The sequence below is a fragment of the Tursiops truncatus genome, chromosome 20, assembly GCF_011762595.2.
Source record: "Tursiops truncatus isolate mTurTru1 chromosome 20, mTurTru1.mat.Y, whole genome shotgun sequence".
Lineage (NCBI taxonomy): Eukaryota > Metazoa > Chordata > Mammalia > Artiodactyla > Delphinidae > Tursiops > Tursiops truncatus.
The window spans coordinates 19,578,383-19,590,925 of NC_047053.1; the positions used below are offsets into that span (position 1 = coordinate 19,578,383).

The 12,543-nt window shown below is 40.4% G+C and overlaps 1 protein-coding gene across 1 annotated transcript in view; it reads right to left on the minus strand.

Moving 5' to 3' along the window:
• Positions 1-12,543, minus strand: part of LOC117309526 (AP-2 complex subunit beta-like) — a 75,324-nt gene that overhangs the window by 62,141 nt on the left and 640 nt on the right. Inside the window, 1 exon segment of the mRNA XM_073797711.1 lies at positions 1,863-1,922. Within this exon segment, the coding sequence (XP_073653812.1) occupies positions 1,863-1,899 (37 nt within the window). The 5' untranslated portion in view covers positions 1,900-1,922.

Consider the following 12,543-nt stretch of genomic DNA (forward strand, 5'->3'; position numbering starts at 1 on the left):
ACAGAAATATGCTTGTGCTTTCTAGAAAATTTTCTGGTGCTCCAGGCCACTATGTGTGCCCTCCCATTTTCTTTTTCTTTTGAAATCATTTTAATCTTAAAGAAAAGTTGCAAAATTCCCCATCTGCTAACATTATGCCACATTTGCTTTATCATACTTTTTATATATTTATACATTTTTTTCTGATTCATTGAAGAAGTAAACTGTAGACATCATGTCTCTTTAGCTCTAAATATGTCAGTGTATAACTTCCGAGAACAAGGAATTATGTTACATAGCTATAATACAATGATGAAAATCAGGAAGTTTAACAGTGATATACTGTCATTATCTAATCTATAAACCTTATTCAAAGATCTTGATAAAGTCTTTTATAGTAATTTTACCCCCATCCTCCTTGGGCCAGGATCCAATGCAGGATCAGGCACTACACTTACTGTCATGTCTCTTTAGTCTCCTTTAATCTGAAACAGCTGGTCAGCCTTTGTCTTTCATGATAATGACATTTTTAAAAAGTACAGGCCAGTCATTTTATAGAACACCCTCAGCTGTCATGGGTGTTCCCTCATGATTACACTGAGATTATGCCTTTTGGCAGCCATAATTCAGAAATGATGGTATGAAATCATCATGTGTGGAAGGATAAGAAAATATCAAATTTCCATGCATAATCATTTTTTGTTAAAAATTTTAAAAATCATATGTATTAATACATGCATAGAAAAGACTGAGGATACATACCGAGTTCCCATCAGGAACAGGAATAGGGAGGGAGGGAACTTTCATTTTTACTTTTTATTGCTGTATTGCTTTAGTAGTACTCCTTGTAATAAAATGTTTATTTCCAAGTAAAAACTTGAAAGAATTTGGTGCAACCACTATGGAAAACACTATGGAGGTTCCTTAAAAAACTAGAGTTACCATATGATCCAACAAACCCACTCTTGGGTATATATCCAGAGAAAATTCTAATTCGAAAAGATACATGCACCCCAACGTTCACGGCAGCACTATTTACAATAGTCAAGACATGGAAGCAACCTAAGTGTCCATCCATCCACAGATGAATGGATAAAGAAGATATGGTTTATATATACTATGGAGTATTATTCAGCCATAAAAAAGAACGAAATACTGCCATTTTCAGGAACATGGATGGACCCAGAGATTACCATACTAAGTGAAGTAAGTCAGACAAAGAAAGACAAATATATGGTATCACTTATACGTGGAATCTAAAAAAAGATACAAATGGACTTATTTACAAAACAGAAACACTCACAGACACAGAAAATAAACTTATGGTTACCAAACAGGAGGGGAGGAAGGGATAAATCAGGACCTTGGGATTAGCAGATACAAACTAGTATGTATTAAATAAACGACAAGGTCCTACTGTATAGCACAGGGAACTATATTCAATATCTTGTAATAACCTATAATGGGAAAGAATCTGAAAAAGAATACATATATGTATACATACACACACACACACCCCTGAATCACTCTGCTGTGCACCAGAAAGGAACACAACACCAATTACACTCGATTTTTTTAAAAAAGAGAAAATAAATGTGCTTCTTCCTTTTACCCTCCTCAGATCTATCAATCTTCAATGGATCAATCTTGGATCTCTTCCTTTCACTAAAACCTTCAAGTCAAAATGATGTGCACCACAGCCGTATCTTTAAAAACCCATTCTTTAATAATTTACTCAATACACTTTTCTGTAGGATATCCCCAGTGAGATGGTCCAAGACATACATGTCTGAAGAGGTCAGGAGCATTCTACTTGGAACAATCTTACACCACAACTTTTGAAGAATCTTCAAAAAAGGCTGTGATCAGGTTCTCATACTTACCTTTTTTATTGGTTGTGAAGTACTTGGAGTCAGTCATGGTTGTGGATCTTTAATGTGCACCTACAGCAAGAGAAGAGAATTCCTTTAACCAAGTTATTTATGTCCAGCAAGGCATTCAACTAATTTTAAGATCATTTATATACAAGAAGTTCTGCATTCAGAAAGTATCTTCATCCTTACCACCATCACTCGTGATCCAAAGGGATGCAAGGATAATTAAGAATGTAATCCTTGCCTCAAAAGCTAATTGGGGCTTCCCTGGTGGCACAGTGGTTGAGAGTCCACCTGCCGATGCAGGGGACACGGGTTCATACCCCGGTCCGGGAGGATCCCACATGCCCCGGAGCGGCTGGGCCCGTGAGCCATGGCCGCTGAGCCTGTGCGTCCGGAGCCTGTGCTCCGCAACGGGAGAGGCCACAACAGTGAGGGGCACGCGTACCACAAAAAAAAAAAAAGAAAAAAAAAAAAGCTAATTGGAACAAAATCCAAAGGCCTAATGGAATAGAGTGATAATCTGAACCTATCATAGTTTTATGATTTTATCCACAACTATCTCCTTAGAGCCTCCAAGACCTAAAGCTACATCTTTTTACAAATACGTCTTCAGTTAGTCACTCCAATATTTAAAATAAGGAAAAGTTTGTTTCAAAAGATCTCCCCATTACTTTCCGTTAAAGCAAATCTGATTTACTTCCCTGCCTCAAGATGGAGTCACTCTAAGACACATATTCTGAAACAGAGTAAAACTGAAAGAGAAAAAAATTTTATCAACCTCTTCACCATTACATGCAACTGTCAATAAAAGGAATTTCTTTCAGAAAAAAGAGAAAAGCCTAGATTAGTAGGACAATACTCTTTCATGACAAACACCTAGAGAGGCAAACATCTAGAGAGGTGTTATGCATGGATTTTTTTTTTAAATTATGGTTTTCATATTTCCAACAACCTACAATTCCCCCAAGTATTCCCCAAAATAAAAAATATCAGTTTACAGTTAAAAACAATGCAAAAAACTGAGATATTTGTTCAGTCACACTGAGTGCTAAAGAGGATCAGAACTGGTGTTAAAACTTAAAAGAACATGGATCCCAGCTTCAATTTAAGTTTTCTGTTCCAATTTCCAGAATTAATCCAGTTGACATAAGGCTCCATTGGTAAAACGAAAACAGCATGGACTGATCACATTGCTCCCCAAATATGAGACAATGTTTTCTGATTTGAGAAACCCTAAGATTTTGTCCAATGTACTTGACTTCTTTAAATACATTAAAACTTTCTTTTAATAATATTCCTGCTGCACTCAAAAATGAGTATCTTCTGGGATTTCCCTGATGGCACAGTGGTTAAGACTCTGCGCTCCCAAAGCAGGTGGCCCAGGTTCGATCCCTGGTCCGACTAGATCCCACATGCGTGCCGCAACTAAGAGTTCGCATGACACAACTAAGGAGCCAGCGAGCCTCAACTAAGGAGCCTGCCTGCCACAACTAAGGCCCGACACAACCAAATAAATAAATTTTTAAAAAAATGATTATCTTCTTACTGACCACCATCATTAATAATACTTATCACCAAATTTTGGACAGATGCCCTGGCACCTACTCATTATTTTCTGGTCAAAACAACATGAGTGATAATATATTTGGCAAACTTGAGCGATAATACCTCCACAAACAATGGTAATTATGGATCTGAGAAAAAAGACCTAAGCACTCAACAAATCAATGCAATTAAGGAAAAAAGCCAGAAAATCATAAAATAATGCAAAAAGGTTGGCTCAAATTTGTTCTCTAAAATGTACTACTTGGACTATTTAAGGGAAATTAGACTCATCTGTTATCTTTCCAAGGAGCTACTTAATGTTTATAGTACTGATCCTTATACAATAGTGCTTTTAGGTTGTACAAGAATTTCACTGAATTTACCTTGTTAAAAGAAGTGAGCTAGAACGCACACAAATCATTACAGAATACAGAAATTTCTGATTTGACACTATTTGTTTTAACTTAAAGTGAGCCTGTAACAGAGGCTTGTCTTATGTAGTATTTTCATAATGTCTTTTCTAGCTAAAATTCAAAGAATTATAATCTTTTAATCCATTTAATCACTTAATCCATTCACAGTGTAAACTAAATGTGAAGTAGGCAAACTGAAGAAAGGAGTCCTTCACATAAAAGACCTAGAATAGGGACTTCCCTCGTGGTGCAGTGGTTAAGGATCCGCCTGCCAATGCAGGGGATGTGGGTTTGAGCCCTGGTCCAGGAAGATTCCACATGCCACGGAGCAATTAAGCCCGTGTGCCACAACTACTGAGCCCACATGCCACAACTACTGAAGCCCACAAGCCTAGAGCCCGTGCTCCGCAACAAGAGAAGCCCCTGCGATGAGAAGCTCACACACACCGCAACTAGAGAAAGCCCACGCACAACAAGGAAGACCCAACACAGCCATAAATAAATTAATTAATTAATAAAAAAAGACCTGGAATAAATGTGAAGTTATCATCTAAGAACTTATATATACAAAGAGGAAAACCAGTATACAGAAATGATTACAGTACTAGAGCCTGACAGGAGGGCCACAGCTCAAGGCCATTATGGTCTATCCAGGATGTTGTTACACCACTCTAATCCTTTGGGATCATCAAAAGTTAAAACTTGCTTAACATTTAAAGACAAAAGCTGCTTGGAATTTCTGTTTCTTTGAAAAAGGGCCCCCAAATCGTTCTGTTTTCTAAAGCTCTCATACACATTCACATATATTAAATTTTTAACAGAAAATTTCAGCACAATCTGTTAAACATTAAATTAACCTCGTCTTAAATCGTACCTTTATTAGTGACCCACACATTTCATAAATTCCCCTAACAAATTTCATCATCGAGGACTAGATTTCTGTCCTTTTACATTGTGAGCACTAAGTTCTTAACTAGAGAATAATGTACCAGCCCACAAAATTTCAGGGAAGAGGAGAGAATCAAGTACATGATCTTAGACCCTAAATTAAGAACCCCTGCTTTTCAAGAGAAAGGAGAAACACACCACTCTCTTATCTCGCACTGTCCTACACAACAGTAATGAAATATCCCTTACACATATTGGCAGAGCAACATTTTATCATGTCAGTTCCTGACTTAAGCCAACAGAAACTCCCCCAAAATAAAAGTAAACCAGCCTAAACAAAAACAAATGAGAAGAGTCGGGGTTGCACAACACTGTGAATGTACCAAATGCCACCAAACTGCTCACTCTAAAATGGTTAATTTTATGTTATGTGAATTTCACCTCAAAAAATTGCATATGTATGCATTTTTTGGCTGCGTTGAGTCTTCGTTGCTGCACGTGGGCTTTCTCCAGTTGTGGCGAGCAGGGGCTACTCTGCGTTGCTGTGCGCGGGCTTCATTAGTTGCAGGATGCAGGCTCAGCAGTTGCAGCACATGGGTCCCAGAGCACGTGGGCTTCAACAGCTGCAACGCGTGGGGTCAGTAGTTGTGGCGCACGGGCTTAGTTGCTCCGTGGCATGTGGAATCTTCCCAGACCAGGGATCAAACCCCATGTCCCCTGCATTGGCAGGCAGATTCTTAACCACTGCACCACCAGGGAAGTCCCTGTATATATTTTTTAATGAGACACTGTTTCTTTGTTTTTGTTGTTGTTGTTTTTGAATGAGACACTCTTAATCACACACCAGAGATGAATATGGTCAGATTCTCTAAAACATAGGGTGGTGAAAACTGTTGTCTGGGACTTCCCTGGTGGCGCAGTGGTTGAGAGTCCGCCTGTCGATGCAGGGGACACGGGTTCGTGCCCCGGTCCGGGAGGATCCCACATGTCGCGGAGCGGCTGGGCCCGTGAGCCATGGCCGCTGAGCCCGCGCATCCGGAGCCTGTGCTCCGCAACGGGAGAGGCCACAGCAGTGAGAGGTCCGTGTACCGCAAAAAAAAAAAAAACAACAAAAAAAAACCTGTTGTCTGCTTTAGAAGCCAAAGAAAAAGCAGCCAAGATAGAGTTCAAAGAATAAGTCAAGTATTTGCTGAAGAGCCTCAAAAATCAAGTTCCTTCTGGGAGCTGGGGGGGAATTTATTCCTTAGGAGAGTCCCAGGGCAAAGCCAAGCCATCATGGAGCTGGAATTCACACTACCTTTTTACCAGATCAAACTAGAGAAGTCACCGGCTGTTCTGAGGACCTGAGGTATGACCTCAGTACATTGTTAAAAAATAATAATAATAATGCTGCCACAGTCAAAAGCACAATCACTCTAACTTTCCTAGCCCAGAGTATGATGTCACTGCATTTCAGAAAAGGTCTCCCTGTACAGGATTATACATCTAGATTTAACATAACCTAGTTTCTACTAAATATACGTTGTAAAAGTCCCTTCTCAACTATTCCTCCCTCCTTCCGGTGCCCGTAAAGAGACTAAGGCCAGAAAAAAATTAACAGGGTCTTAATTTCAAATGGCTCTCTGGGAAATGGCAGCTAAATTAGAGTTGGCGAGGCCACTAAATCCCCTCTTCGCATAAAGTAGGACTTTACACAGTTGGTGCTAGTAGGGAAAAAGTGAACAGTTGACCAAATTAAAAAGCAGAAAGGTCATCTCAGCAATCTTTCATTACAAGGGTGAGAGGTGCTAATCAGATATTTCAATAATGCAAAGACAATGGCATCTTCAGCTATCATTTATTGCCTAAGAAATGACAGCAGACAACTCATTACAACAGACACACCTGCAATTTCCATTTAAAAATGGCCACAAAATAATTTGTTAATATTATCCGGTAAGAAAAAAGCTCAAAAGTTTTACATCCAATTCTTAACTGAAATAAACTCTGGAAAACTTACGCCTGGAAGGAGAGAAAAGAAGGAAGAAAGGAAAATGCGTCCTACCTGATTCGTTCCCTGTTCAGCTTGGTTCGTAATATTTTAAAATACGGGTGTGTCAAAGAAGAAAAAGAAAAGATGGAAGAACTGGGCTTTCTTGAGTCTCTTAAGTCACAGAATGTTAGCTTTGTATTACCTTTACCACCCAATTTTCAGTGAGGCTATTTGCAGAACACACTATACTTTCTGCTTCTTTGGGAGTTTAAAACTACTAAGATACCTGCAAACAGTTCTCATCTTACCACCACGCTTAGTCATCATTGGAATGTGTTACACGTTTTCTTGTACAGCTTCATCTCCTTCATCTGCTGCTTTCTATTATGAGTCTGTAAGTGTACCCTGAGGCTAAGCAACAGAATTATACCAGGGAGGTGATTAATAATTTAAATTGTTCCTCACTGAGACCACTTCCTTTGTCATTCTTCCTTTTCTAAACTTACTGAGTTTTCTTTACTTTCTCTTTTAAACCACATGACTATAACAGTGTTTGGCATTTAAAAAACACTTCTTAAAAGTCAAAGTTTAATGAAGCATTCACACTTTATTCACACTGCTTCATAATGAAGCAGCCAGGTGAGTTGAAAAAAAGTCTGCCCCGCAAATGGGCACTGTTTTCAGTGCTCTGAAAACAAAGAGCATGAATCAATTCTTTGGATTCAAAGAATATGGAATAACAGGAAGTTCCAGTTTCTTTACCTCTGTCTTAATCTACAGTCTTCCCCCAAACCAGACCGCTCCTTCTAAGACCAGAAAGAAAAAACTCCGGGCTAAGATTTACTCCCACCTGCTTCCCCCTCTCTCACATCGGGTCAATTCTGGAGGTTTCTCTTCCCTTTCTCCAATGTCAGGAATTCCTCTTCTTTCCCCAGGTGGTCAAGATTCTAGGGATATGTTCCTCCATTACGAGGTGAGGGAGGAGCGGTGTCTCAACCTCAAATTACAGAAGACGGGTGAGGTCTGCCCATCTATGAGCAAAACTCTGGGGGAACCCCTTTCCCCTTCTGGTACCTGGACACGTCCCAGCCTCTCAGTGAACGACGCCAAACCGGGAAGAAGGTTCTCCCCTCGGCCTCCAGTCTCTACCGGCCACACCCCTGGCCTCTGGCCCTCCTAACCCCCCACTTCGAACATATCTTTTCCCCAGTGCCCCCCAACTCCCAGTTGCCACCCCGCGGATTCCCTCACCCCGCTCCAGCGGTGGAGTCCCTTTCTCCAACCCTCTTCCTCACAACGGTCACACCTGACGGCTCACTCCATCTTCAATGGTCACGCTCCTAAGATTGCTCTCCTCCGCCCGTCTCCAACCAAGCCTGGCCCCCTTCCCCAAAAGAGGGACACACCCCAAAGTTAGCCGCCCTGAACTCACCGGAGGCAAGGGCAGGGGTGGCAGCAGCAGCCAGAGAGCACGGTCCGAGCCGTGCTCTAATGGTTTCCTGCACGCCACGACTCCTTCTCCAGGTCTAAGCCACTGCGCAAAACCCACTTTGCCAGGGACAAACATGGTGGACAGGAAACTCGGACGTCAGACAGCCTCGCCGTGTGACGTCATCCAGGGAGAACCAGAAAGGCGGTCCTCTCGGTCGCCTTGGAGACGGAAATACTTTGCGCCATCGGGAAGCGACCTGAGGTCCGGGCCTCCTAGGAAGTTCACTGACTATCGGAACGGATCTATTAAACAAGCTGACATTCCCTGGATTTGTTTCCTCGCACAGGAGTTCTCTAAAAACTTACACATAGGGATAGTGAAACATCCTGTTTTCTTAAAAAAAGAAAACAAAAAACCCAGCTAATTTCCCTGGCCAGTTCAGGAATGTGGACGATGGTGATCCAGCCCAAGACCATACAAGGGCAGTGGGACTGGAGGAGAGTGGTGCAAGGAAAAGAGGTTGACATGGCCTCAGATCTGAGTTTGAATCCATCTGAGATCGAATCCCTGTCCTGAATGTGATTAGCAAAGTTACTTAACGTCTCCTCAACCTTAGTCTTACTTGTGAAATAAATCCGGTGATATAACTCTCTCCAGCTTGTGAAGCTTAAAGTAGGTAAGGTGCCCAGCATGTAACAGGCGTGCTTACACAAAAGTAAGTTCCTTTCAGAAACCAAGACCTAGATATCTCTGTACCTTCCCCTCAAAACGAAAACTTCCCACTTAAAACTGCTCAAGGTAATAATAAAGTCTTTAACCAAAAAAAGAAGAGGAATGTGAAGAATGAGAGCCTGAGGCAGAAGTTGGGAAACCAAAGTGCAAAGGGGACTGAGAAGTAGAGAGGTAGAAGGAAAAGCAGGTGGTCATAATCATTTAGGACGTTTTTAGAGTTCTATGAAAGCATAGGAACTATATACTATATCTCTGAGGCCTAGCCGCCCCCTCCCCAAAATTTGTTGAATGGATAAATGTATGAGTGAGTGGTCAACAACAACAGTTGCTAGAGAGAAAAGGAGGAAGGGCCGAAAAGTGTCCAAGGATTTAGCAGCACTAAGGTCTTCGATGTCATTGCTTAGACCATCAGCAGAGATAATGAAGGCAAAAGCCATGCTGAAGAAGTTTGAAGATAAATGGGAGGTAAGGAAATGAAAACAGATAACTCCATAAGAAAGTATGGCTGAAAGAGAAGAGATATAGGATGGTGTCTGAGGGAGAAAGTAGCAAGCATTTTATTTTTAAGTTCTATATTCATACATTTTCTTTACACTAACCCTTTAGCAATACCATGGGTTCAATCATTTTTCCTACCCATATGACTCCAAAATATCTATCTCTAACCTTGACCTGGTCCCCAAACTTCACCACCAAATTGCTAACCGCACTGATCGTTAAGTCTGCACATATGGCTCACCCAAATTAAGCAAATCATAAGAGTATTGGGGGGGGGGGTGTTTAAAAACTGTGGTTCCAGGTACAACTCACAGAACACAGAGGTGGATTTTGTAGAGATGCCACCAGAAAAATCTTTGATTCATACCTCTCCCCGGTTCAAAAACTTTCAACAGCTCCTCATTTCCTAATTTGTACAGAACCTATCCTTCTCCCAGTTTTCCCCATTTCTTTGCTCTTTAGTTTTCTCATCTACAAAATGGGAGAAATACTAATATCCAATCATAGTATTATTACAAGGATGAAATGAATTAGTGTACGTAAAGCACTTAGAACTATGCCTGCACATAGTATGGACTGTGTAAATATTTGCTATGATGGCAGTTATTTGAACAAATTACACTGCCAGAAATTACTAGCCAGAAATCTGGGGGTCATTCTTGATTTCTCTCTTAACTGCCACATTCATTCCATCTCCAAGTTGTCAATCCTACCTTCAAAATATATTTCAAATTCATCCAATCCCTTCTATTCACCTCATTATTCCAAGCCACCATCGCCTCTTGCCTCAACTACTAGAAACCTCAACTCTCCTCCCAACCATTATTCATACAGCAGCCAGATTTTTGTTTCACTTTTTTTTTGACGTATAAACGAACATTCCAAAAAGTGCACATCAAAAATATAGAGCTTGATGAATTTTCACAAAGTAAATGTAACCACATAACCATTACGGGGTCATCTTAAAAATATAAACCTGGTCATGACTCCGGTGTATAAATCCTTCAATGACCTCCCATTATACTTTGACTAAAATCCAGTTTCCTTCCCATGGCCTATGAGTAGTTAGGCTCCTGTCTACCTCTCTTAATATCATTTTATCCTTTTCAATCACTGCTCATTTCCTCGTCATTTCACCTCTTGCTAGCTTTTGCAGCTCTCAAATAGGCCAAGCTCTTTCCCATCCTAGGGTCTTCACAACTACCGCTCCTCCTACCTAATATTCGTTTTCCCCAACTCCACACAGGCCTGGCTGGCTTATAATTTAGGTCTCACTTTAATTGTAATCTCATAAAGGCACTCCCTGATTACCCAGTCTAAAAGGTTCTTCTCTTCCAGGCCCCACTGCCACCCCCATCATAGCCCTCTTTTCCATTTGTAAATTATATATTAGTCTCTTTACTTGTTTATTATTTCTCTCCCCAACTAGACTGTAAATTCCATGAGGGCAGATACCAAGTCTGTTTTTATTACTACTGTCTACCCAGCACCTAGCATAATGCTTGGCGCACAGCATGTATTCAGTAATAAATGAATAAGTAAATTATTCAGGAATAAATGAATGAATGTCCACAAGCAAAGTACTAAAACTAGCATTTAAGAGCCTCTATATTATGGTCAACAGTATAGACTATGTATTATTGGTCTATTTTCCTCTCTATATTTAAACAAACAATTTCCTCCTCAAATAAAATCCACGCTGCTCCCTTAGCCTGGAAAACCCTGTCACCATGACTGTGACTTTCCCCAAATGTACTCATCTTTTGAGGTCCACCTAATCCACAAAACTTTCTCAGTGGACACCTGGTCCTGATATAAGATGCAGGAGATACCAGGTTACATCGCTGTATTAGAAAGCAACTGGCAGAAAGAAGCTGAGATAAAACGTGAGGTTTATCGAAACGATAAGGTTTATAAGAAATGATCTTCCCCTTGGTTACAAAGGCCAATATAGCTTCTGTTTAAGCTAGTTTGAACGGCCTCATTTCTCCCAGCTCTTATTGTCTCTTCCTCTAAACTCACCATATTAACCTATCTGATGGCTCTTCACACCTTTTAACGTAAGTGCAATGAATTTCTGTGTCTTGCTTATTACACCATAAACCTGGGAGTGGGATTTGTGATGAGGTGTTTATTATTTATTGGCTGTAATAATTGACATTGTTATTTTTGACTGCCTTTTTTCTCACATAACAACATCAGTTTACTTTTGCAATATTCTCAAAGGACTATTAAGGTGTCTTGCACTCTTCTGGCTAAGAGTGAAACAGCGAGTGGAGATGAAATCTGAACCAAGGTCAGTCAATAGGGATCTGAATCATAAGTACAGTGACAGAAATTTGTTGAAGCTCGTTCACTGCAACAGCGATGCCTGTATGACCCTTTGCTAATTCTTGCTAGAAACATCCAGTAGGACTGTGTAATTCCTGTTCCCTCAGAGTTGGTTTTCCTTATTTTGTTAGCTACTCCATATTCTTCTAATAAATTTTTTAGTTTAAATTAGCCTGTTTTCTGTTGCTTGTAACCAAAGAACCCTAACCGATACCAATGTTAAACTAACTTCCCACTTGTCTTAGGTGATGCTATTTCTCAACTTTGTCTTTTTGCTGTTCACTTAAGAAAAGCCTCTCTGTAAGAGCTACCACTGACCAAGAACATAAAGCTAGGTGTTTTATATAGATACATTATCTCTACTCCTTAAAACTCTGTAAGATAAAATCTTCCATCAATGTGACTTTCTCCAGCAGGTATCCAATCAGACTATAAAACACTTTTTTTTTTTTTTTGGCCACGCTGCATGCAGGATCATAGTTCCCCTGGCCAGGGATCCAAGCCATGCATCCTGCAGTGGAAGCACAGTGTCCTAACCACTGGACCGCCAGGGAATTCCCTGAAACACTTTTTGGAACCACAATTAAGGTTAATTTGCAAGATTTTATTTCTCCTATTGAAACAACTAAACCCAAACCTTGTTCCAGCGTTCTCATTATGTGAAACAATTAACTATCTTTATACCATAACGTCCTCTATGGTATAAAGTAAGCAAACTTCTATTTCTAGCTATTTAGCCCAGGGGTTGAGGGGAGAGGTTGGAGAGAGAGGAGATGAACTTTATTATCCAAATTCAGTAAACCTGCAGCTACTCAAGGCTATTGCATACGATGTAAAAGCAGTTTGCAAAAGGTCAGGTTAATTACATTAACTTTG